General features: G+C 38.3%; 4 protein-coding genes across 8 annotated transcripts in view; 3 read left to right on the top strand and 1 right to left on the bottom strand.

Moving 5' to 3' along the window:
* Positions 1-1,458: 1,458 nt before the first annotated feature.
* Positions 1,459-17,205, bottom strand: mcm8 (minichromosome maintenance 8 homologous recombination repair factor). Of its 4 annotated transcripts, none has more exons than XM_036593644.1 (19): positions 17,092-17,205; positions 9,137-9,359; positions 8,817-8,888; positions 8,562-8,644; positions 8,335-8,484; positions 8,144-8,247; positions 7,431-7,629; positions 6,949-7,034; positions 5,752-5,900; positions 5,058-5,256; positions 4,870-4,900; positions 4,641-4,781; positions 4,357-4,498; positions 4,083-4,278; positions 3,715-3,934; positions 2,832-3,041; positions 2,651-2,727; positions 2,144-2,333; positions 1,459-2,058 (listed from the first exon to the last, which is right to left on the bottom strand). In XM_036593644.1, exons 2-19 carry the CDS (start codon positions 9,330-9,332, stop codon positions 1,966-1,968), a joined length of 2,538 nt encoding a protein of 845 aa, XP_036449537.1. In that variant the 5' UTR covers positions 9,333-9,359; positions 17,092-17,205; the 3' UTR covers positions 1,459-1,965. The 4 variants fall into 4 exon arrangements, with proteins under 4 accessions (XP_036449537.1, XP_036449535.1, XP_036449536.1 ...); XM_036593642.1 differs by lacking the exon at positions 17,092-17,205 and adding an exon at positions 10,213-10,372; XM_036593643.1 differs by lacking the exon at positions 17,092-17,205 and adding an exon at positions 10,222-10,372.
* Positions 12,508-18,355, top strand: napba (N-ethylmaleimide-sensitive factor attachment protein, beta a). The gene is made up of 11 exons (XM_036593646.1): positions 12,508-12,743; positions 13,135-13,214; positions 13,306-13,422; positions 13,866-13,912; positions 14,028-14,105; positions 15,217-15,272; positions 16,086-16,170; positions 16,258-16,362; positions 16,574-16,642; positions 16,962-17,012; positions 17,155-18,355. Exons 1-11 carry the CDS (start codon positions 12,646-12,648, stop codon positions 17,254-17,256), a joined length of 888 nt encoding a protein of 295 aa, XP_036449539.1. The 5' UTR covers positions 12,508-12,645; the 3' UTR covers positions 17,257-18,355.
* A 284-nt stretch (positions 18,356-18,639) lies between these two features.
* LOC118823879 (tribbles homolog 2-like) lies at positions 18,640-20,303 on the top strand. The gene is made up of 3 exons (XM_036593723.1): positions 18,640-18,777; positions 19,386-19,681; positions 19,862-20,303. The coding sequence occupies exons 1-3, from the start codon at positions 18,640-18,642 to the stop codon at positions 20,301-20,303; spliced, it is 876 nt and encodes a 291-aa protein (XP_036449616.1).
* A 1,296-nt stretch (positions 20,304-21,599) lies between these two features.
* LOC118823834 (kelch-like protein 29) overlaps positions 21,600-25,615 on the top strand; it is a 126,000-nt gene continuing 121,984 nt past the window's right edge. For both annotated transcript variants that reach the window (XM_036593675.1, XM_036593674.1), the window contains exon 1: positions 21,600-22,853. The gene's annotated coding sequence lies outside the window, so the exon portion shown is untranslated. The remainder of the gene's footprint in view (positions 22,854-25,615) is intronic.

Here is a 25,615-nt window from a genome sequence, read left to right as displayed (position 1 = left end):
TTAAAAGCAAAGGATAGAAGCCCATTCCCGCCAATGCAGAGGAGGACACAATTTTTTTCTGACAGCAGTATGCCGACTTACCCTGCCAAAATACCCGTTTTCTCAAAATGCTATGTGAAAATAACGACTTATCGCAAAATAATTACTTACTTTCTTCATAAGAACTTTAATAAGTCATTGTTTTGACATAGTAAGTCATATCTTTACGGTACCAAGCCAGAATTTGAAAAAAAAAAAACCCATTATTTTAACATAGTAAATCAAAAGTTTGACATGCTGTTGCCAGATAGAGAAGGAAGTACCAGGCAGTAATGGGCTTCCATACAAAGATATAGATGTATTATGCAAACACCGTCAGTGCTTCAAAACATCCACTCCACTCCTTCTGTACAGCCTATACGTAAACTACATGTAAAGTGCAAAAAACAGTCGGTTTTGAATTCACTGTTTTTGTGATGTCATGAAAAACCATTGCATTTGCATACATCTTATAGCACATATTCAGACCTGTTCATTAGGTCTATTAATTGCATGATAAAATTATGAGCAGTGTTTCAGTGAGGCCTCCGGCTTTTGCCCTCCACCAAGCGTCATCGGAAGCAAGCTGCTCGGGCACAAGAGGGCCACTTGCGAGAGGCTCTCCCTTCACTTCCATTCACTTAGGGCTGTCGTCAGTCCAAAAATAAATGCACCTGTGGGCCGTTTTAGAATACCATATGACCCTGTCCTCTTTTACAGAGAATGAAGTTTCTGTCATTTGATCCACAAGCTTGACAATCACTTTACAGTTTCAAAACTAACACTTTTCTCTAACACTACAGAAAATTACGTGATAAAGCTGTGACTCAAAACACTGCACTGATGTTTTAGTAGAAGCACCTCAATAATACAAAGCACAGAGTGGGTTTACTGAATAATAATAATAGTACATTATTTACAACTACTGCTATTACTCTGTACTATTTTATTTTTTGTTGCACAATACTGAATTCATCTGGAATTCAAACCAGACGTTTGGCATCCACAGCTCCCAAAAAATTAACGTCGGGTTTATTCCACCGCTGTGGTGGACAGGAAAAGTTAGGAAAACTGAGCTCTTGCTGCAGTCCGCAGACTGTTGCTGCTGGCAGTGGCAGAATTGCAGCTCTATTGAAAACAATGGAACATCCAGTTTGCCATCGTCCATCTACTGCAAACATGTGAATGCAGAATTACATTTTTAGTTGAGGCTGTATGATTTCACTGTTTTGTCTCTCTCTTGGTATGTTGTTCAGGTCTCTAATTCTACAATAAATTTTGCACAACTAATGATGGAGGAAGTAGTTACTTATATCCATTATGTGGTGATGGTGTACTGTTGAGCTGAACAGTTATAAAGATTTATGTTCTCTTCAACACATTCACATATTTATGCTGGGCAGCTTCTACATACAGTATGATTATTTGCACCCTGGGGGTTTCCATCATTAAGGCACCTGCATGGTCTCAGGTGTTCCCGCTAACCACGACACGAAAATCCAGTCAGGAACTGACACAACTGACTTCAGCTGGTCCCCATTAAAAACAGCAGCAAGACTTTACAGTTTTTATATACAGTCAATGGTTTCAGCCTGGACTGCTTTCTGGTGCAAAAAAGGGCAGCCAATCAGAATTGGTTTTGGTACATCAACGCACTAAGTGTCATAGATGGACCTCATGGGGGAAAAATGCTGGTTAAGATTGTGTTCATTTTTACTTTAATTAGCATTAATTAAAGTTTGGAAATAATACATATACAATTCATACATATTTACATACAAAGTCTAAGACAAGCTTTGTTTGGCAAGACTGTATAATAAATAATTTACATATTCCCAATATCATAAGCTTCTTAAAGAGAATTTATAGCTGGCATATAAAAATCACAAAAAGAAAATGCACCCACACAGAACAACAAGGGGCTTAAAACAGCACTGAAAGTTTCATTCAAATAGTTTGTAGCTGATATGTTTTGTGTCCTTTTTTTAGCAGGTAACCTTGTTCATTGAGTGCGCTGATGAAGCCCTCAAAATCAACCACCTGTAAGACATTGTGTGAACAAAGAATAAAGGTGAAATTACTTGCTAAAACTGTTGAATACTGTACAATGTAAAAGTCTCATCACCTGAATCTGGAGCTCTTTAGCCAGTTGCCTCAGCTCCGTGTAGTCAAACAATGTTTCGTGGGTGCGCTCAGCGATTTGGTTCAATGCCACAACAAACTTCTTGACTTTTGATCTGTTGCTCATTCCAGACCCAAGCTGAGATCGGTCAAAATCCAGTCGGCCAAATTCATCAGAGTAAGTATCTGTCAAACTTCGCAAAATATCACAACATTAGCACTGAACACAAGAGCTTTCATCAGGAGAGTTTTGACCAGTCATTAAGGTGTAGAACAAATGTTAGTTCCTTTATACAAACAAGGTAAGCTTAAGCTTCCAAATAAAATTTTCAAGACAGATGTCACAGTTATTGGTAAATGTGCATTAATATGGACTAAGATCTGACTGACTGGGAGTGTTCCAGTTTTCCCAAACGAACAACTACATTATCTAGTAAAACAGACTAACGCACCTTCCCGAGATGTTAAATTCTATGAGTTGTTTGCATTAAGTGGGGAGTAGTTGTCTTACCTGTGTTTCATAATATCCACCACATCCTCTGCATCACTTTGAGTGGCTTTCTCTCGAAGTTCAAGACGTGCCCTTGCCTTGAAAACAGAAAAAAGCAAAACGGGATTGAGGTCTCTGAGATTATAAGGCTAGACAGAAAAGCAGCCAACATTATGGAAGAATGTATTCAACAGCCTGTTACCTCAGTGAGGCGGATGAGGGACTCCAGTTGGCGTGTTGTGATAGGGGTGCTGTCAGCTGATTGGTTCTGTTTGCGAAGTTCCAGGTAGAAATCCTGAAGAACCTGCGCAGCTTCGGCTGAAAGACTGGGATGCACATAATGCCGGGCATAACCCACATATTTACGCAGAAGCTGGTGGGGAATTGGGTCAAAATTCTCCCCAGGAAGCACCTAAGAATAAGTTTATTTTAGTTTATTTATTTATTTATTTTAATTATTTATTCTAAGCAAAATTTAGTAAATAAGAATATTAAACAAATGAGCTGAAACAGTTTATACATTACACACACACACACACACACTCACACACACTCACTCAAGAAAAATATACAAAAATACCCACACACTGCTCTTATAGCTGCAGTGTGCAGCATTTGGGGATCTGGGGACCTCTCTGGTGGAAATGTGTTATTTGCAAGAAATTGCAGAAGAACATTTTGTAATGTCAGTTGTGCTTCGGCCCCCCACATAAGCAAATTAATTGTTTGCGAGCGGATTGAAAGAGTTCTGAAAGAAAACTCAGTCAAAACTTGGAGAGGGGCCCGTCTTCCGAGAATGTAAGTGATTCATCTTCTGTTGTCATCATATCTTTGTCAGTACAATAGAAAATTTTGCATTAAAGACCTAAAGCTGCTTTGGGCCAATGCCTGTTCTAAAAAGCGCTATATATAAAAACTTTTATTTCAGGCTTAACACACAGACTTGCAGCAGCACACAGACACCAGATTTTAGATTTCCTTTTTTTTTTAAGTCTCTTCCAGTTTTGACAAAAAATCTTATCTAGTGCTGCTTTAATGCTCCCAAAATGAATACTATTTACATGATAGTATAACTTCTATATTACCTTTAGCCTCTCTGAAAGAGGCCTGTCTGATGGAATCTCCAGGATGGATATATTGGACTCCTGGGTGTAGTTCCTGGCAACTGTGGCACTGCTAATCATTCCCTTTTTACCTGCACGCATAGCCATGACATGCTCTGACAGGATGTGGTCGTGGTCCTCATTCGGAGTGTCCAGAAGAATGAAGACAAGATCAAATCTGGATAGTAAGGCACTGCCCATTCTACAGAGGGAGATGAACACCTTCAGTGTGTACTTGCAAACCTTTTTTTGTGTAATGTGATTTATACTTATAGCAACTTAAGGTGTTCGCATGACTGATGTCAGGTAAAACAAATCCGCTAAAGATCTTATAATTTATCAATTCTTACTTTAGGTTCTCCGATACCGTCTTAGCCTTATTGTAATGGCCTCCCACTGGGTTGGCTGCTGCAATGATGGAAGTGCGAGCTGGAAGAGTGCAGACAATGCCAGCTTTGGCCAAGCTTATGCTCTGCTGTTCCATAGCCTCCAGCAAAGCCTGGTGCTGATTTCCCATCTTATCAAATTCATCAATGCAACAGATACCTAGAAAGATAAAACAAAACTCAGCTCCACACTTCAATACAAAAATATCTCAGAGATGTTTAATGCAATATAAAATACCTTGATCTCCTAACACTAAGGCTCCAGCTTCAAGTGCATAGTCTCCAGAGCCACTGTCCCTGGACAGAGAGACTGTCAGTCCTGAGGAGGTGGTGGTGTTTCCACACACATAGATGCCACGTGGGGAAACATTACATGCCGCCTGTAGATACATGCAGGAAAAAAGAGTACTAAAGAATAGTAGAGTATCATCTCAGTAAACTACAATGAATCCTTACAAAACCTTCCCTTTTACATGAAAGACATAACATAAAAAGCAGGCATAGAAGCACAAAAATATATACCTGTAGCATCTGACTTTTTCCAAGGCCAGGATCTCCTACCACAAGCACATGTGCATCCCCTCTTATAGGGATTCGGTTCTTATCATCCACGTACTTCAGACAGCCTCCAAATAATGCCAAAACTAATCCAGCCTTAACAAGCTGCATACAGCAAAACAATAATAAATAAGCATAGAAGGGTATTTGCACATACAAATGGAAGCAAATATTCATATGTGTGATAACTTACCAAATGCCCATAGATGGCTGGACAAAGAGAACTGCAAGAAAGGTTTTAACATATCATTAAAGTGTCCAAGTATGGATTAAAAAAAAAAAATAGATATTATTTTCAGTGATTCTGTTTTGTCCAATATGGCTACATTGTTAGTCACTTCAGAAAGCCAGTTCCTCACATAGTCTCAAATTGTTCCTCACTTCACAATTAACTTGAAAAGGTCCTCTTGTGCTTGAATCTCCTGGATGCCATACAGATCTTTGAGTGAAAACTCGACTGATGCCCCCTGGTCTTCTGGTTCAGAAGCAGACTTGTTTTTTTGGCCTTTTGAATTACTGACCGAATTTGCATCAATGTACAGCAGGAACATGCACTTGTCTTTCTTATTTCTTCCACTCCCTATGAAAAGCCAAAAACAATGAATAGATTTTAGTCCAAAATAGAATTTGACTGTTTAATAACTATTCACCAGTACACTTACTTTGCAGCAAGACGCTTGTGGAAACAGTGTTACTAGACAAGCATGCTAGAATTAACAAATTATATATTGTTAAGAACAGTAAATTGTTAATAAACTGAATGAGAATTGAATATAATAGAAACTCAACTATCTTACTTCAGAGTGACCTATATACCACTCGGGAGAGCACCACCCCTCCAGTATTGCAACTTAAATCAGCAATGAGTTGAGGCTGTCTTCTAGCTGCTGGCCAGTAAAGTCAGTTAATACCCCCTTTAGAATAACACTACCTGACCTTCAATTACATCTTAAATAAAAGAGTTATATCTTTTTATATTCTAACAAGACTCACTGATCTAAATATATTTGTTGGGGAGCCCTCTTATTTACAATTAAAGTAAACAGAGATAATAAGTCATATGGGGCTACAGCACCTTCCTCACTGGATACTTTAATCACTCCTGTGATGGTGACCATGTCTCCTGGCACACAGCTGTCCACCAGATCCTGAGCGAGTTCACACTCAATAGTACGGGGAATACGTCCTGATTCACGTTGGTCATCTGATATCAGCTCCTGAACTCTGAGAAATACATACAGAAGTAACACTGTGTGACTCACAGCTATCACTGATAGGTTTATTTGAGAATCATAACAGGAAATAACAGAAATGCCCTAGAAGCAGCATCCTGTAGTACACAGAGCACTGTTTTGTGGAGCTGATCTAAAGTGTTCGTCATGTTGGCATTCATTTCTCTGTTTAGTGTTCAGAGGCTTCCTATTTTTACATACATTTCATCAGCCAAGGTTGATAAAACAGTCACTGTTAACATAAGAAAAATGTTAAATATATAGATTACAGACAGAGATGCCTAAGAACTTATATATGTGTAAGCATTTTAAATAATCAGACTTTTCTGATAATATCAGACAAAAATGCTCAGTGCATAATGTGCAATAAGAGGTTGGTATGCCATGCACTCATGACAAGTTTGATGAATTATCTAAAATATGTAACTGAAATCAAGGCTGATTTCAGTTCATTTGCACTTTTACTGATATACATTATTAATACTACTCATCGTCACCTAATGGGTATATCTTAAACTGCAGTAATGAACGTCCTTAAAATTATAGTTGTTATGAAATGTAAACATTTTTGGTTTTAAGGGAGGTTTTGAGAATGAGTATTTGGATACAGGGGCACAGTGTTTTCCACAGGTCTGAAATGAATCTGGGAGAAACCCTGTGGGGCAGTGGGGGAGGTCATTTGAATATATGGCTGTCAGAACACAAATCATTTGTTTACTTAACCAGATATTCAAATAAGGCATCAAATAAGCAATGGAACAGTACTGTGTGTTATGTTTATTTATAAGAATATGAATTATTTTTTGTTGGAACTTGGACAAAATGGAATTTGGATATTACTAAAATGGGACAAAATATACTTGGGCCAAGTGGGAAACATTGGGGTACTTTTTCAGAAATACCAGCAAGTATTCAAAGATTGTGAAATGCTGCTTGGCCAGCAATATTGTTTTGTTTCCTAAAAAAAGTACATTTTCAATAGCAATTGAAAACAAGCAAAAACAGAAAATAGCTCATTTACACAAATTTCAATATCTTACTTTATAGTCTGCCAGTCAACTGTAAGTGTTAGGGGTGAACTTCTGTTAGGGGTGAAGGTTTGACCACGGCATTCTTTTTGAAGACACTGCAGAAAAAAATTACTTTGACACTCTAGAAACAACAAAATAACAAGTAATGTATTAAAATGTGGCAAGGCATCTAATCGCTAATGAAAAAAATTCATACAGCACACTGTATATCTTCTTTATATTACAATATTCCTGTTTCTATTTTTTTTTTCACCTTTTCAGGTCATAAATAAAGGTTTATTTTTTGTTATAATGATTCACGTCACTTTTATATTTATGACCACAGGTCAGCCCAAAATTGATGTACTTGAACCAGACTCAGGCTTCCAGTCACTACCTTCATGATCAGTAGCTAAGTGGCTAATTAAAATGAAGAGACAGGTTCTTTACTTACAGCATAAAACCATGTCTACAGGTTGAAGCAAGGACAGAATTGCATGTACTTATTTTACCTTAGTGGGTGTAGTGTATCTCCCATCAGACAGAGCCAGACTCTGTGTGTCTCCACAGCTGTTACAGATAAAAGCCATCTTGCTGCAGAGAGGTTTGATGTTGCTCACTCTAACCACAGTCCCTCTAATAGCCACAAATTTGCCATATAAATTGGCTCTCAGCATCTTCAGTGGGGTCAACGGCTCATAGTTGTAAATCCTAGAGGAACAAAATAATTGGTTATTGCTATAAAGCTATCATATTAATTCTTATAAAACTCAGATACTGTTTGGACTAAGGATACAAACTGAGAGCTATCTGATATTCAATATTTTTTTTGTACATATCTGCTAATACTGATACATAAACATGTAAACATATCTAGAAATTTGGAACAGATGCACATGGATTAAAATTAGAGAAAAACGTAACACTTATTTGTACAGTGTTACAAAAGCGGTAAAATTAATAAAATGTAGTACAGTAACCAATAACCACTTAAACATTCTTCTCTTCTGGGGTACAATAGATATGTCATCAGATACCAATATTATTACAATATTATTGTGTATCCCTACCCTCTACTATTATTTCAATACTGGTCTCTATAACATGTAATTCCATTCAGGTATACACTGTGTAAACCAGAGACCCCTAGCAATAACAGAACTATAATAAAACAGAGACATTTCATGCAGCTATATCAGGCAGACCATAAGAATTTGAGTCCCACCTAGCGCTTATGTGTGGTATATTGATAATAGGAGTAGCATCCGTAGGCAGCCCCTCCTGGACTTGCAGCTCATCAGCATGCTTTTCTAGATCCTTTGTAAGCACCTTTAATAATGGACATGAGATTAGGTTTATCCATTACTAAAAAAGGGTCTTGTGCATCTTTGCAAATCTTTAGTAAGGGGCATGTACCTGATGAATGGCTAAGCCTAGGCAGTCAAGTATCTTTTCAGGCATGTCTCTGAGCTCACGAGCAAGATCACGTAGCGCTGCAGAAATCCGTTTGTTCGAGAGCAAGTCTTTGTAGTCCACCAAGATGCTTCCTTTTCTTTCAATTTCATCCTGATGAGAACAAAACAGTTTCTTTATGACCTCTTCACACATGTAAGAGGAATCAAGAAACTATATTTGACACGTACCTTGTCATAAAGATCAATCTGTGATGTAAAGTACTGTTCAAATGCCTTTATCTTCTCAACATAAATTGCAGATTCGACAAAACCTTTAAAAAGACCAATAAAGCAAACTAAACTTTAGTATAAATAAACTGAAACGCAAGCAACATTCACGAAATAAACACATTTCAAACAACTAAGAGGGTGGTCTTGGATTCAATTTATATGCTCATTGTGAAACCTGCTTATGTTTGATGTAGGTGGAGAAAAAATACAGACCTTCAGAAAAGTAGAGCCTCCATCCCTTGTAGGGACATCCGATATCAAGTGTTGCTTGGGTTACACGGGGAACTGGTGAAGCCAATTCAGCACATGTGTACATGGAATACAATGAGTGATGACTATAACAAAACCTTTTTACAGTAAAATGGGGAACAATGGTGCATGTTTATCAAAGTTCACAGAGTAAGAATACTGACCTGGGATCAGTTTATGTCTCTTACAATGCGCTTTGTTTGTCTAACCTACTTTCTGGTCAAATGCTAATAAACTTAGGTATTATATTAGTAAACATAGCTACTTTAATTCCAAAGCCTCACCACGCTGTGTGTTGCTGGGTGAACGTTTGCTCCCTCCTCTTTCCCAAGGACGACCCCTCCAGCCTCTACCTCCTCCTCTATTCCAACCTCCTCGCCAACCACCCCTTCCACCACGTTCAGAGCCTCTTCCTCCCCTCCATGAACCAGAGCCGCCTCTGCCCCTCCAAGAGCTTCTTACAGCTCCCTGTCCGTTCATCTTCAGCCTGCTGCTTTCTTCTTCCAACTACAGGCCAAGGAAAATGACAGTAAAAAGAAAAACACAGTCTACTGATTAATATATGGACAGTGCTCAATATAAATCTGCTTTTGATTAATGGTTCAGGCAAGCGTAGTTTGGTTTTCATAGCACTGAAGCACTGTTCACATGTAAACTGGCAAGGTGGCATTTCAAAAGTTCTTGGGACATTTAAATGGCAACTAACTGATTTTCAGATTTTCCTTTAATGACATGGCACCTGGTACGGTTTCTTTTTTTAACATATTTTTCTTTTCAGTGAGGTGCTGATCAATAAAGACATTCAGTCACATGTTCCCCTAACGTGAGGTATATATTGACACTACTAAGTAACTGAATAACTGAAAAGTTAACTATAAATATTTTATTGAAATCCGATCTGTTCCCTAAAAAGCATTTTGTGCTCTTAAAATGGACTCGTCACAAAACGCTGTTTATGTTCTTTGTATGAGGATATATTCCCGAGTTTATCCAGAGAGGGAAGCGGAACACAGAACAGTTTGTAACGTTACACCCTTATGTTCGTAGTCATGTATCCTACCATTTAATCTCCACAGTAACGCTAAATATCATAACAATAACAGCTTATAGTGACCACCCTGTCACAAAAAGTCAGAGAAAACTCTGGCTAACTAAAGATGATAGACAAAACGACAAGCAGCTCTTCGAGGTTGATAAAATACGTCGTTAGCAAGCTAAATTCCAGTTTAGGGCTGTTAATTCATCACTGGACATAGAAAGCGAGCTAACGTTAACTAGCGACCTACACAGTTAGCGAGCTAATAGGAGCCAACAGCGAATACAGGACGACGAGTTGTCTAAAGTTTGAATGTCTACATACCACACTAACCAATGTCTTCAAATAAAACAAACACAAACATTAGTGGTATGTTGCTCGTCTCGGGTCTTTTATGTGTCACTCAGACTTCTCCGAGTCTCGTTTCCACGAAGCGCCACAGCTCTGAATTGGACAGCAGTGTAGCGCCAAAACCTGAGACGGTCAAAAGTTGCCGCCTTGCGCTTAAACAGGCATGCGCAGTGTGAAGTAGGCGATTCTCGCATAAAAAGTAGACACTCTCGCGATATTCCCTGCGCAGCGGAACACTCATAAAGATCCTATTTAACTCATTTATTGGAAAAGAAGACTTTAAAAAAGGAATACTCTTGAAAATTGTCTAAATGTCTGCATTTTAATCCTCCCCACTGTGCAAATATCCTACTCTAGTCCTTAATACGTTCAGCATATTGAGGGTGAAAGGTAATTTTAAGGTTACTGAATTTGCACAGAACTGTCTGAAACCCACATTATCCCACTTTATTATCCAGTGTTTTCAATCAGTTTTTCTCCACAGTCACTGAGGCCATAGCTTCATAACCTTTAGTTCAACTGTTTAATTAATTTAATTAATCTTTTAGCTGGATATGTTTTGTAAGTCTCTGGGACGGAACTAGCCAGGTTTGTGCAGCTTCAATTTTCAATGCTGATAGTTTTACAACAGTATACATGGTTGTAATATATCTATGACAAGATCAAAGGGTGATGATGTGAGAATCTCTCCTCTGGCAAAATCTACTATTTTCTTTACACCTATGCAGGGTGTAAACACTCTGGCAACGCTGTTAAATCTACCATGTGCTTGCTCATAATTTACCCTGTGTGTCTTTATTTTCCAGTCTGAAGCTGAACTTTTTAAATAATTGGCTACGGTCCTCATACAGACTAACGAATGTACAGAATCATTTACAACACTCTGGGGCGCCGCCAGGGATTTTGGGCCCCATGAAAAGATATCACGTTGGACCCCATCATGCCAGAAAATATAACACAGTGCCCGTGGGAATTTCTCTTTCTTATTATTATGAAAAAAAGAAAAATGATTTTTCAATGATAAGTATACACATACTACAATTATTTTTCCAAGATTCATTTTTCAAATATAGCTAAATGTTTTACAAATTCTTTTACAAATTGTTGCTGTCTCTGTTTTTTTTTTTGGATTAGCATGCTAATATTAGCTAATTCTGAAGCTTCAGAAATTGTTTAAATTAGCCAGCTGGCTACCAATTAAGTAGCCAAGCTCATGCTACGTTTTTACACTACTGTTGTCACTGTTGACACTTTTAGCGAGGTGCCAACTGACATGTCATCCAATTAGCAGTCAAGGTGCTCTGGATGTTCACTTTTTTTGCCAAAAACAAGAAAAGTAAAAGAAACCAACAGTACATTGTAAATAAAATATTCTATTAATGACAGGTTAAGAGTTTAATATTGAAAAAAAAATCTAATGTTCTAACAGTTCTTTAGGGTCCCTGTGAGTCACAGGCCCTAGAATCATCCTAACTTCTCCCCCCATATGGCGCCCATGAGAACACTACACTGTAGAGGTGGGTGGACTGACACAAAAGTACTTCAATCCTGGGGATTCTTTTTCAGACTCTCAGTAAAAGGAAAAAAGAAACATATTTAAAATGAGTTTTCTTTAATCAGCGAACTTAATGTTTATCCTGTTATGAAACCTGGATGTGCATTTGATGCAGACATAAAATAAAATAATAAATAATAATGCAAATAAATGTGTAGAACAGGAACTACTTTTCCCTGATAAACACTCAGGTACAGACAGCCACATGGAGCAAATGCTCTATCATTATAAGTTATTTCACTCCACTAAACAGTCTGTTTATGTGGCAGTTTATTTAGTCTGAGCTTTTCAAATATGATGTTTGATGTCGACATTTCACCACAGAAATCACAAAAGAATGTCTCCTTTTACATGCACAGAAGACTTTTAAACGCACCAGTATCAATATTCCCAGTATTATTCTTACTATTTAAGTATTTACTTGGTACGGGATTGAAAAAAACAATGTTATCGCCCATCCCAGCTACACCGTGCAGGTTTTATCGAAGGGCGGCGCACGTCAGCCGGCATAAACGACGACGAGCTCGCATTTTTTTCCATACCCGTATTCCGACAAATCCCGCCCCTCTTGGTTTAGGAGTATCCACAACTACAGCGACAGGATACCAGAACCGTACGACATACTAGCCAATCATAGCGCAGGATACCGAAAGGATTAGCCAATCCCAGCGCGGAGGAGGCGGGATTTGTCGGAATACCGGCGGGAAAACAACGCGTTGGGCTTTCTTCAGCACCACAGCAGAGAGAACGGACATCATCATCCAGCTATCGCTGTAGGTCAGCTCCGTCCAGCCCGCCGCTTTGTACAATAACTCTCGCTACACAGGAACGCATATAGAAATAAAACAGACATGGATAATTCCGGCAAGGAGAAGGAGGCCATGCAGTTGATGGCTGAAGCAGACAAAAAAGTCAAGTCATCAGGGTCGTTTCTCGGAGGGATGTTCGGGTGAGCTTGATGTCGTGAGCTAGCTAGCAAGCCGCGATGCTAGAATTGATACTGCGATGATGATGGTGCCCATGATTCGACATTCAGGCTGGTAATTTGGCCATGGACGTCGCATGACCTGCCTATAGTCCCATTCCAGATACAGCACCGTGTCTGTGGGGAAATGTAATCATCTGTGCTGCCTTAAAAACGGCATATCGTTGCTGTGCAGCCTTGCACACACATCTCTCAATGTCATATGGCCATATTTGGCACGTATAAGCACTGCAGCAGTATGTGTCTACTGTTTGGCCTATCCGTGGACAACACGATTTAACTGTTACAGCATGATATACAGATTATATCTTTAATGTCACTCAGGTCGTGAATTTTTAAATGCTTTTTCTTGCAGGGGAAACCACAAGGTAGAGGATGCATGTGAGATGTATGCAAGAGCTGCCAACATGTTCAAAATGGCCAAGAACTGGAGTGGTATGTGTTACACGGAATCCTCAAATGCATATATAAATTCACAGTTGTCATGATCTGTTATCCTAATGGTTTTAGTCTTTTTATCGTCTAGCTGCAGGCAATGCTTTCTGCCAGGCTGCAAGACTTCATATGCAAATGCAGAATAAGCTGGATGCTGCCACCAGCTTTGTTGATGCTGGCAATGCTTACAAGAAGGCCGATCCCCAAGGTGAAAATAATCTACACTACGTTATGTAAATGACAGCTGAAAAATCAGAATAATTCTTCCCATTAACACTCCTGATTGGGTGTGCATGTTCTGGGATCTGCACCGCTTCCAAATGGTGTAGCTCCAGGCAGGAACATCTGTTATTAAGTGTGTTCAACCCCTATCTCTGTGCTAATCAGTAATATCATAGTGCAGCACCATTGACATGAAACCAGGGCCCACAATAGAAAATATTCTATTTTACTCTATTTTACTACAGTCTAATACTCTATTTTGTTGTGTATTGCTGTTTTAGTGCTAATATCACACAATAACATCACTTAAATGGAAATCAGAAAAAAAGTCAAACTGTTACTGTATTATGTCTCCCTGTTATTAAATGCTTTACCTCAGGTTACTTATCACTAACAATTTAATCTATTCTTTCTTAATGCATCAAATAGAGGCTATCAACTGCTTAAATGCAGCCATCGACATATATACAGACATGGTAAGACAAAAGCAGGTTTAAGTGGTTAGGTCACTCTGTCTTGTCCAGATATCACTCAGAACTTCATCCTAATTGCCGTGTCTGTGCTTATTTAAGTGTCACTCTTCTTTCACAGGGACGATTCACAATTGCAGCCAAACATCACATGACTATTGCGGAAGTGTACGAGTCCGAACTGGTGGATATTGAAAAGGTGGGATCTGCACGCAAATATTTGTTTACTGCTATTGTTTAGACAGGCAGCTCTACTTTGACAACCTAAAATATTACAGGGTAATATAACTGTGGCAGTTTAAATGATCTGATAAGATCCTTACACACACTGACTTCCTCCTGAGTGAGGACCCATAAGCATCCTAGTAAACTATAATGGCAGATATAAATATTTAAAGATATTTAATTGGATGTCATTTCCATTTCTGTGTGAAGATGTAGTGATTTTGAAATGAGCGTCATTTCCATTTTTCACTGTCTTTGTTTTTAATGGGCATAAATGAACCACAATCTTAGATTAAACAGCTTTTCAGAGGAAAAAATCCATTAACAGTTTCCAGTAAATGATACAGTCCAAGGCTGTATTGTACTGTGTGCACATAAATTTCATGTGAGATGCCTGTCAACAAATTGGTGATTTAACAGTCATGTACGTGTTATAAATCAAATGTTCATATTCATATGTGTTCTTTGATATTATTGTTCTCCATAACATATATTTCTTCACTGACATTCATAACATAAATGTAGGGAAACCTAAATCTATTAAGATTAGATTTTAAAATATGCAAGATCTGCATACTGTAAAAACGTACATGTTCATAATGCAGTACTGTAATAGGATACGGTCTAGTGAGTCAAAACCATTGGGGTATCTGAGTACACATGTCATTGTCTAGGGTCAATAACAGCCCAGCAGAGATGTTGATGATGACTGGCACATGCCTGCACTGGCAGAGATGTACTGCCCCTTTAGCAATACAAAGCTGAAAATTTGTTTAATTGACTTTTTTGTTGTTGAAAAACAGGTGAGAAGTTAAAAGACAAAAGCTGTAACAGCTTGAAAATAATTAAGTCTCTAAGTCTCTATTAACTTGACCAACATGGTAGTCATAGTTGATAAATTCATATAATTTTGACAGGATTTATCAATTTGAAAGCAAATCCTTTAAGATGAGCTTTGAAAATGCCCCAGCATTTGGCCACTCATACATGCTAATTTGCCATTATTAAACTAGAACCAGATTTGTGCTAAAGTTGGCAAATTAAAACACGTTGGCATACTAACTTTCCATTGTCTTTGGTTTCAGGCAATTGCCCATTATGAGCAGGCAGCTGATTATTACAAAGGAGAGGAATCAAACAGGTATTTCTTTTTTTTTATCTTATAGGACACTTTGTATGTGATATTTGTAACAAGTTTTTTTTCCTATGTTTTGGTTTTCACATTTTTTTCCATATTATTAGCTCCATACTGGTTGCATGGCAGGATGAACAGTTTGCTAGGATTTCAGAACTGGTGATAAAAATCTCTTATATTGCTTCAGTACAGGATAAAGGCTCTTTTTATGAATTACAAAATTATATAATTTCTTATCTCAATTTCCAAGTGAACATAAAAGGTTTCATTCCAAGATGTATTATTCACCACTTTCAAGAATTTTCTTTTCTTTTATGATGTACATTGTTGGGAGTAGGCTTTACACATACAAGATAGATCAATGCTTTATTATGATTAATATCACCTCTGTTAGAGAAATAAAATGTGTTTTCTATTATACATTGGCTGTTACTCTTTCCAATGACTTGTTATATCCAAAAAAGTCTTACAAATGGATATACAGCACTTTGGAATGAAACTCTCCATTGCCTGAATGGATTGCGGATACAACAGTAGAATGCAGGGAAGAGGAAGTGTTTCTCAAACACATTTTCTCTTCATAAATTAAAAAATCAGACATAATGAAACTGGATTTACTGTTTTCTTTCACACATTGTTATGTGCTTGTAGTCACACTTTGTCTGCTTAATTCCAATGTGTAATTTTAGTGACTCCAGATGTAATTGCTGAAGTCCAGCTGCCTGAGTTGTTGTGTCTAAGATATTTTCTGATATTTCTGATTAAACTTCCTGAATTTGACAGATTTTTGACAGTTTGAGTTTTGTTGTTTTCTTTCAGCTCTGCCAATAAATGTCTTCTGAAAGTTGGGTTTTATTGCGCACAGCTGGAACAGTATCCTAAAGCCATTGAAATCTTTGAACAGGTTTGTGTGCCAGTTTTAAATAAATAATAACCTTTAAGCTTAAATGAAATGTAATCCAGTATAATCACACATTTCTCCTCTCACCAGGTTGCAACTAGTACAATGGATAACCCACTACTGAAATACAATGCAAAAGAGTACTTCTGGAAGGCTTCACTGTGCCACTTCATTGTGGATGAATTAAATGCAAAGGTTTGTGCCTTTTCAGCTCAGCATGGCCTACCATTTTAACACGCGCATAATATTTTTAAGGCTCTGGAATTCTGAAGTTATATTCCTTACTTGATGGGAAGCAAACATGTTAACTCATATATGACTGTTTATGTGTGATCAATTGCTTTTGTTCTTGAGATTTATATGTTGGATTACTTTTATCATCATGAATGTACTCCATTTTTTATAGCTGGCCATAGAGAAGTACGAGAGTATGTTTCCAGCATTCTCAGACTCTAGAGAATGTAAGCTTCTGAAGGTAAAGTGATGGAAATGTTCAAAAATTATTTTTACTAATAAGCAATAGGAATGCACCATTTCAGATTCCCATTTCTTTACAGCCAAATTAGATGACGGCTGTTGTTCTGGATAAAGTTTTATTATTACATTTATTTTTCTTTTTTCTTTTCACACTGTTCAGGCTAAATGAACACATGAAACAAACTAGCGCAATTCCAGTTCTTTCTGATTGCTAAAGTTGCAGTACAGTTTAAATTTAAATCTTGGCTTCTCCAACTGCTTAGCTAGTAGTGTTGTGCTGTGAACAGTGTCTGAACCTCAAGTTTCTCTTTGTATAGAAACTACTGGAAGCGCATGAGGAGCAAAACAGTGAGGCATTCACTGAGGCTGTAAGTTTTCCCTTTAAGCCTAGATGTCTGTAACTGTGATTATTTATAGTGAGGAAAACATTCAAAGCAGTTTACTTACTTGGAGATTTGAACAGTGCCGATCTGCTCGGGTTGAGTGACTTTTCCTTTGCTGCTATCTCAGGTAAAGGAGTTCGACTCAATCTCTCGTCTGGACCAGTGGCAGACCACTATGCTGCTACGTATCAAGAAAACAATCCAGGGAGATGGTGGAGACCTGAAATGAGATGCCAGTAACACTGTGGCACACATCCCCGCTCATTCTTATTGTTCTTGTGTGACAATCTGGTTGAACACTTCTTTAGTAATGCTAGCTCTAATATGTGCCCCAATGCCAGTCTTTTACACATCTGCCAGTTCAGCGGTAGATAGTTCTGTAATAAGACTGGCATTCAGGATACCAGAGTTACATACTGTGTCAATATTGTCAATATTACAGAGGTTATCCTTAAAGAGATCTATTTAATGGCTGGTGTTGTCTTCTATCCCTTTAACCCAACACATGACACATCTTAACCACATTCTTATTTCTTTCACTTGGTGTGTGGCATGAAAAAACCCAGCAGAGCTTAAATCTGCCTGATGTTCACCTTAATGTTGTCACTGGCATTGTCTTGCATGATAATTGTTCGTGTTTCAAAATGTGGCCTCATGATGGTGCGATTTATTTTGAAATCGAAAAGATTTCATAAATTTTCAACTTCAGTTGAAAATTTATATTGCCTTCACTTTTGTTTCACCATTATTGTGCCATTTTGTGTCATCTGTTGCCTCTTCACTTGGTCTGTCAGAAGTATTGACTTCAGTAAATGATTACATGTTACATCTCTGGCTCATGAATGAACAATACATAGTTAAGTGATTTACTTAAGTGTATTGGTATTGCTGCACAGAGTTCCTTGATTAAATGAATCTACTATTCAGATGGATATATTGATCTATTTTGTTGATTTGTTTGTTAACTTGTGTGTTATTTTATAAATGCCCATGTCTAGCTATACTGTACTTCACTTCTTTTTTTAATAAGAATTATACTGCCAGTTTGGCCTGTTATCCTGGTCACACTTATTATTTTCATTTTAAGTTCTAAGTTATAGCTATATCTTGGACACAGTGTTGAGTTTGGGTTCTACTGACAGTACCTTAAATCTCATAATGGAATGTCACACCTGAAGCATGTTGTATCCAGAGTGTTTCAAACCTTTAAAGGACGTCAGGGAACACAAAATGGGGGAAAAAATGTGGTGGTTTCTTACTGAGAGACTGGAACTTAAAATAAATGTGTTATATTGTGTGCTACCCAATAAATATTAATGAAATGTTGACTTCATTGTGTCTAGACACTTGATTTAGCTTCCATTAAGAGGATAGTATACCTTGTCCCTTTACAGGGATACAGCATATGGGATTCTGTGCTTTTTGTTTTTAGAAAATGCATTTTTTAATGTTAACTGTTAACGTTCGACTGACTGACTGTATTTAGTCGTGTGGATTAGCTGCTAACGGCTACAGCTAGGTTAATACTCCCTCGATTCGGCCTGCTAAACTACCTGAACAAGCACAGTCTGTTCATGTTCAGAGTGATTTACCTCTTGTCTGGACCCCAGATATGCCCTCTCCTCTTCGTACAGAACCTCTCAGTTGTCCGAATGGTCTCCAAGTTGGTAAAAATGTGTTATTTGAGACTGTGGGAGAAAACGAGTTCAGAGCAGCTAATCTGCACAGCGGCCAGCAGCTCGTGTGTAAGGTGAGTTCAGTCTGTGAGACATGCGAGACACAGACCAGTTAGAATAGGATACATTTCTTTCTTTCTTTCTTTCTTTTTCTTTCTTTTTTCTTTCTGTTTATCTTTTCAGAATTCTTTCTTTTTTCATTTTTCTATTTCTTTCTTTTCATTTTCACAGTCGTTCTTATTTTTCCCCATCTTATTCTCGTCTTTAATGTTAATATTCTTTCTTTCTTTCTTTCTTTCTTTCTGTTTATCTTTTCTTTCTTTCTTTCTTTTTTCTTTTTTCTTTCTTTTTTCATTGTGTTCTTTTTTCATTGTGTTCTTTTTGCTTTCTGTCTTTCATTTTTGTTTTTCTTTTGTTTTTTTCATTCTTTTTGTTATTCCTTTCATTCATTTTTATGTTTTTTCTTTCTTTGTTTCTTTCATTTATATGCATTCTTTCTTTCTCTGTCTGTCTTGTTGTTTATATCTTTTCAACATGTTTTCTTTTTCCTTTCTCTTGATTTTCTTTCTTTTCCCTTGATTTTCTCTCTTTTTTTCTTTATTTATTTCTGTCTTTCATTTCATTTTTATGTTCTTTCTTTCCCCATATCCTCTTTCAGCATCATTTGTTTTCTCCTTTTGAGATTTTTCCCATCTCTAGATATTTGCGGTCAGTGGCCGTCTACCATCACCTTCCTGTCCACCCCAACCTCAGCCAGCTCACAGAAACTGTTGTTGGGGAAACAATGGCTTATGTGTTCTTTGATCTTGTGAGTTATGGAAACATGCGCACGTATGTTCAGACCTCCAGAAGCTTAGATGAAGATGAAGCTTCACGACTCTTTCATCAGATGGTGTCTGTTGTGGCACATTGTCACAACAATGATGTTGTTCTGCGAGACCTGAAATTAAGAAAATTTGTCTTTAAAAATCAAGAGAGGTGAGATTATTTTTTCATTATAATACAGAAGAATATCAGCTGCTGAAAGAAATAACTAATGTTCAAATGTAGAATTAAAATAAAGCCTTTTGGATTTGTATTATAGTTTATATTGTTAGTTCAACACAAACTGTATCTATATGTGTGCTCATATGGTTTATTATTATTTTTTAAACTTAGGACTATGTTGACTCTGTCCAACCTTGAAGATGCACATATGATGGAAAAAGGTGATGATTCTGTATATGGCAAGCACGGCTGCCCTGTCTATGTCAGTCCAGAGGGCCTACGGGCAGAGGGCAAGTACTCAGGGAAAGCAGCAGATGTATGGAGTCTTGGAGTTATGTTATACACCATTCTTGTTGGGCGTTACCCTTTCAGTGACTCAAACTCCAACATCCTCTTCAGTAAAATCCAGAGGTGTAAGTTCAGTCTTCCAGACACCCTCTCGCCTAAAGCCATGTGTCTGATACGGAGCATCCTTCGATTGGACCCTACAGAACGTCTAACGGCACAGGAAATCTTGGACCATCCTTGGTTTTCCTCTCCTAACTCTCAGAAAGTGTGGAGGAGTATGTTCTATCAAGATGATGATCAAATGGTTCCAGAATTTTGTAGCTAAGTGGCACAGCCAACTGATCTCAATCTGTGAAACCTGATATACTGCAGTAGCTGTTGCAAGGAAATCTGAGATTATCTCCTTCGCTCTATGAAAATAAAAAAGGCCCTTTGGCAAATCCTCACCATTTTCTACACTTAGTCCCTATTTGAGATAGTTGAAAATGTAAGAGTACTATTTTTAACTTGCATTTTTTGGCCAAGGTGTCATGGCCACTAGATGGCAATCATGCTCCAAGAATAAACTAATCTAGAGCTCCTGTTAAAGGGAATTTTGGCTTATCAAAAACTGGAAACATATTTGTGTTATGTTAACTGAATACATGTATAGAAATTGTAAAATTACTGTCAGCTGTCTTATTCTAAATGTTTTGGTATTCCAATGTCTGTGTGTTAGAACTATGCTCTCATTCTGTGTCATTTCCTTCTGGGTCTATTTGACTCCGCTAGAGGGCGCTGTGAGAATGAATACAGGATACCTCCGTCCCTCTGAGAGATTATAAGACACGCCCACGACAAGATACGCCCAATGTTTGACCCGCCCATCTACGCACTAGAATATAGGTTTCTGTTTGTTGTTTGTAAGGACCTAAAAAAAAGAAAAGAAATTGAACAGGAATTGATACAGGAAGTCCCAAAAAATCATTTGGAACTTCCTGTTTTTGTTCGTTTTTTGTTTGTTTGTTTGGAGAATGTGGTTTGTAGGCCCTTGCATTTATTTATTTATTCACTCACTTAACTTTTTAAACGTAAACTCAGCTAGCCCAGGTTAGCATTTAGATATTTAAATATAAAATATATATTTAGTGTACAAAGTTTATGTCACCATACAGGGACAAAAATGGTTGTAAAGGTAATAAATGCTACAGTGTTCACAAGCATTCAGCTTAAGCAATGTTAATTGTTTTTGAGTGCCAGTTCAACAAAATTTAAAGACTGCAGAAGAAGTTGCAGAGATCTTGAGTGGGAGTGCCTTGTAGTGGGGCTGTGGAGTGTCCAGCGTGTCTTGCCTTAGAAATATCTTATAGTGAGAGGGTCCTGTATTGTCTTACAGTACGAGTATCATACAGTCGGCGTTTCCTGTAGTCTTTTTAGTGGGAGTGCTTTGCAGTAGAAGTGTCTTATAGTGGTTGTGTACTTGGAGTGGGTGTGTCTTCCATTTTGGAATGTCTTGTAGTGGGAGTGTTTTGTAGTCTAACTAGTGGGAGTGTCTTTTAGTTGCAGTAGTCTTTTAGTTGGCATAGCATAGAAGTGTACTATAGTCTTGTAGTGAGTGTGTCTTGCCATCTTTTAGTGGGAAGGTCATAAAATATGTGTCCTGCAGTAGGAGAATCTTCTGTTCTGTAGTATTATTAATGGAAGTGTCTTACAGTAGGACTGTCTTAGTGGACATCTCCTGTAGTCTATCAGTAGAAGTATCTTTTTAGTGGGAGGGTCTTGCTGTAGAATTGTCTTAGTGGGCATCTCCTGTACTAATCTTGCAGTAGGAGTGTCTATTTAGTGGGAGGGTGCTGTAGTCTGGCAGTGGGCGTATCTATTTAGTGGGAGAGCCCTGCAGTGGGAGTGTCTTTTAGTGGGAGGGTCCTGTAGTCTGGCAGTGGAGTGTTTATTTAGTGGGAGAGTTGTGTAGTGGGAATGTCTTTTTAGTGTGAGGGTCCTTAAGAGTCTTGTAGTCCTGCAGTGTGAGTGTCTTTTTAGTCTGAGGGTCCTGTGGAGTCCTGTAGTCTTGTAGTGGGAGTGTCTTTTTAGTCTGAGGGTCCTGTAGAGTCCTGTAGTCTTGCAGTGGAAGTGTCTTTTAGTGGGAGGGTCCTGTAGTCTGGCAGTGGAGTGTTTATTTAGTGGGAGAGTCATGTAGTGGGAATGTCTTTTTAGTGGTAGAGTCCTGTAGTCTTGCAGTGGGCATGTCTTTTTAGTGTGAGGGTCCTCAAGAGTCCTGTAGTCCTGCAGTGGGAGTGTCTTTTAGTGTGAGGGTTCTGTGGTCAGGCAGTAGGAGTGTCTATTTAGTGCGAGAGTCCTGTAGAGTCCTGTAGTCTTGCAGTGGGAGGGTCCTGTAGTCTTGCAGTGAAGTGTTTATTTAGTGGGAGTGTCTTTTTAGTCTGAGGGTCCTGTAGAGTCCTGTAGTCTTGCAGTGGGAGTGTCTTTTAGTGGTGGAGTCCTGTAGTCTTGCAGTGGGAGTGTCTATTTAGTGGGAGGGTCATGTAGTTTAGCAGTGGGAGTGTCTTATCAGTGTGAGGCTCCTGTGGTCTTGCAGTAGAAGTATCTTAGTGGGCGTGTCCTGTAGGCTGTCAGTGGGAGGGTCCTGTAGTCTTGCACTGAGCGCTGTGGGCGGAGGGAGCGCTGGAGCAGCGGCGTGCTCCGCTCAGCGCTCGGGCGTTTTTCAGACAGTGAGCGAGATTAGCTCGTGACTCTTCGTGCCGGTAGCCGTGCTGGAAGCGGAGCTGAGGCCGAGCTGTATCCACAATGAAACAAACGCGGTCCGTGTGTCAGAGAGAGCGCTGCGAATAAAGAGCCGTGCGAGCGGACGAGGAGGCTGGAGCTGCAGTTAATCACAGAGGTAAGAGGAGAGGAGTTTGATGCATGGCTTCCTCTGTAGCTCACTGTCTCACGACAGCGCTGATGCTGAGAGGAGAGGAGCTCTACAGCAGCGTGTTTGTTATCATCGCCCTGAGCGCTGTGTGTGTGTGTGTGTGTGTGTGAGAGAGAGAGAGAGAGAGAGAGAGAGAGAGAGAGGGAGAGAGAGAGAGAGAGAGCTGGAGCTGAAATCGCTCGCTCTCCTCCACTTCATCAGCTTCGGACAGTTTAGTTGAAACCTCATGCTAAATAAATAACTTATAGTCTAGGGTGCATTTTTTTGCGTTCAGTTTAGTCCATAATCTCTTTATTTTTACTTTTTATGGATGTGGGATGTGTTGAAGTCTACTGTAGTCTCACTGTAGTGCTGAAGTGACACCCCTGCCTTTGTGGTTCGAAATTTGGCATCAACTTTTGTTGCTATCATTGAACTTGCAGGTGGAAACTTTTCACAGCCTGTCTACTGTCTTCATCTCCTGGGCAGGTTATAAAAAAAAAAAATGAAAATACTTTTATTTTGTAACATAAAACAAGATTGGTAGTCACAGTCTCTTTAAACGACGAAGACTAAAACCTAAACCCATCTCTTGTGAAGGTACTACAGTAACACTAGGAACTTCTATAGGATTACAACATGAGTCTTATAGTAAATCTGGACAATTGTTATAATTTACTACAGGATACTATACATGTATCACAAGCGGAATTTTACATACAGGCCTAAGTGAAAATATTATAGATTTTATTATTGTATTATTTTAGTTGTTATTGAAATATTATACAGCACTATATAAATCATATAGTTTCTTATTGTTTTGCCATGGTTCGTTTTTATTAGAGATTTGCCAGTCTGGGAAAATAGCACTTCACTGAGTGATGATCTGAATGATCTCAAGGTTAATTAAAGTAATGTGTTATTTTGGTTTGATATAGATAATGTATTAGCATGTGTTCAGTGCACATTACAATATCTTTACAGTTACTGATGCATATAGTAATATTGTACATTATGTCATTACAAACAGTTGAATGCACAAGTTTGTGTTTCCCTGATCAAATCACACATTTTGTTTACTTTCTAAATAATTACAGAATGCATTGTTTCTGCACATTTTAATGCACAGTTACTGTTTATTTGCTGGACTTTACATACTGTTCTCTGTAGAGGATGCGTCAACTTATTTTCACTTAGAAAGTCAACAAAACATTTGACTTTTGCATACGACTGCATGTGAGGGGTTCGAGATGAGTGTGGTTTTCTGAGCGGTTAGATCCACGATTAGCATTATAAGTGTTCACCCGTGCACTCGGTCAGAAGCTGAGCTCCGCACTGATTAGGGGCTGATGGGATCTCTGAACTTTTACTGGTACATTAATTTGCTGTGAGCTTTGCACTCTTGAAAATAAATGTAAGATGCTGTAGAAAAACCACATTTGATTCCCTAAAGAACCTGGGTAACTATTTTGTAAAATGATGTGTATTAGTGTGAACACCCTTTTTAAAGTTTAAAAACCCTTCAGATAATATAAATCTCCTAGAAAGAACCCCTTAACCCCTTAAAAAGCCTGGGCTCAACGGCAGGCCCAGATTTTCATTTCTTCTACTTCTATAACATAAGAACAGCTCAGCCAGTGTGCATTGAAGTCCCAGTAGTTACTGAATAATAAGCCTCAGTATGTAAAAAGCCTGAGATTTTAAGGGGTTAAATTGGAATAGAACCTTTACATTGTTTGAAGGCTACTTAAACCTAAAGGTGTTTCACCCCTAGATCTCTTTTTCAGACATGGTGGTTCCATGGCACAGCTCAAAGAATCTTTAATGTCACTTGTTTTTTAAAGAGTGTAGCTGCCATGCACAGGCTAATAGTAGCCGTCTACCTGAGCGTCATATTGATTGCTCATGTCCCGCATTGATTTCTCTTTAGTGTTAGATTTTTCTTTACCTGGAAATCAATGTGATGTAATGCAGTGATTAATTATTGATAAGGGATCTACATTGGGGTTCTAGTGAAGTCAACTCTAAAGTGAAGAATATTGCCTCTCTGCTGCACAATCAATTGCCTTTATAGGGGTCAGTAGCATACATGAGTTTTTAAGATCCATTTTTATTTATTAGTCTGCAGTAAGAAGGTGCTGTTTAGGGTCTAGTGTGGAACCTTTCACAGTCCTTGGAGTAGATTTGCATTGCATGTTCATTATAAACTACACTGACATTCACATACACTAGTACATGACAGCCACAACATAGATGCTTCAGTTGGCATTTTATAGCCGATTACAGCACTCTTCTCAATGTGACAGAGTTTTGGGATTGTTTTCACGCTTCCCTCACAGTTGAAATTATGTGAAATGTTTTCTCAGTTGTTGAAAGTCTAGCCATCTGTTGTATTAGTACTACATGAGGGAATTCTACATTTGATCAGCATCAGAAATTGTGGAAAAAGCCTAACAAAATAGGTTGTTTGCTCATGTTAAATGAGAAGCCATAGAAGACAATAGTCACCTCAACTTCTGTTGCTTTTACAGCAGCTTTTCAAAAGTTCAAGCTGACTGTTGTTACAAATGGCATGAAGATTAAGTCAGCTCAGTCACTGACATGAAAATGTAGCATGCATTATTACTGCAAACTGTGGAAACATGTCATCACTGTCATAACAAAACATTCTGTCTCTGAAATGGTAACTTAATAGGAGAAAGGAACTTTAGTGTAGGCATGTGCTGATATAAAAAATATGATATTTCTAA

Source organism: Colossoma macropomum, unplaced genomic scaffold (assembly GCF_904425465.1).
Source record: "Colossoma macropomum unplaced genomic scaffold, Colossoma_macropomum, whole genome shotgun sequence".
In the NCBI taxonomy this organism is placed as follows: Eukaryota; Metazoa; Chordata; class Actinopteri; order Characiformes; family Serrasalmidae; genus Colossoma; species Colossoma macropomum.
This window is presented reverse-complemented; position numbering and strand designations above follow the sequence as displayed.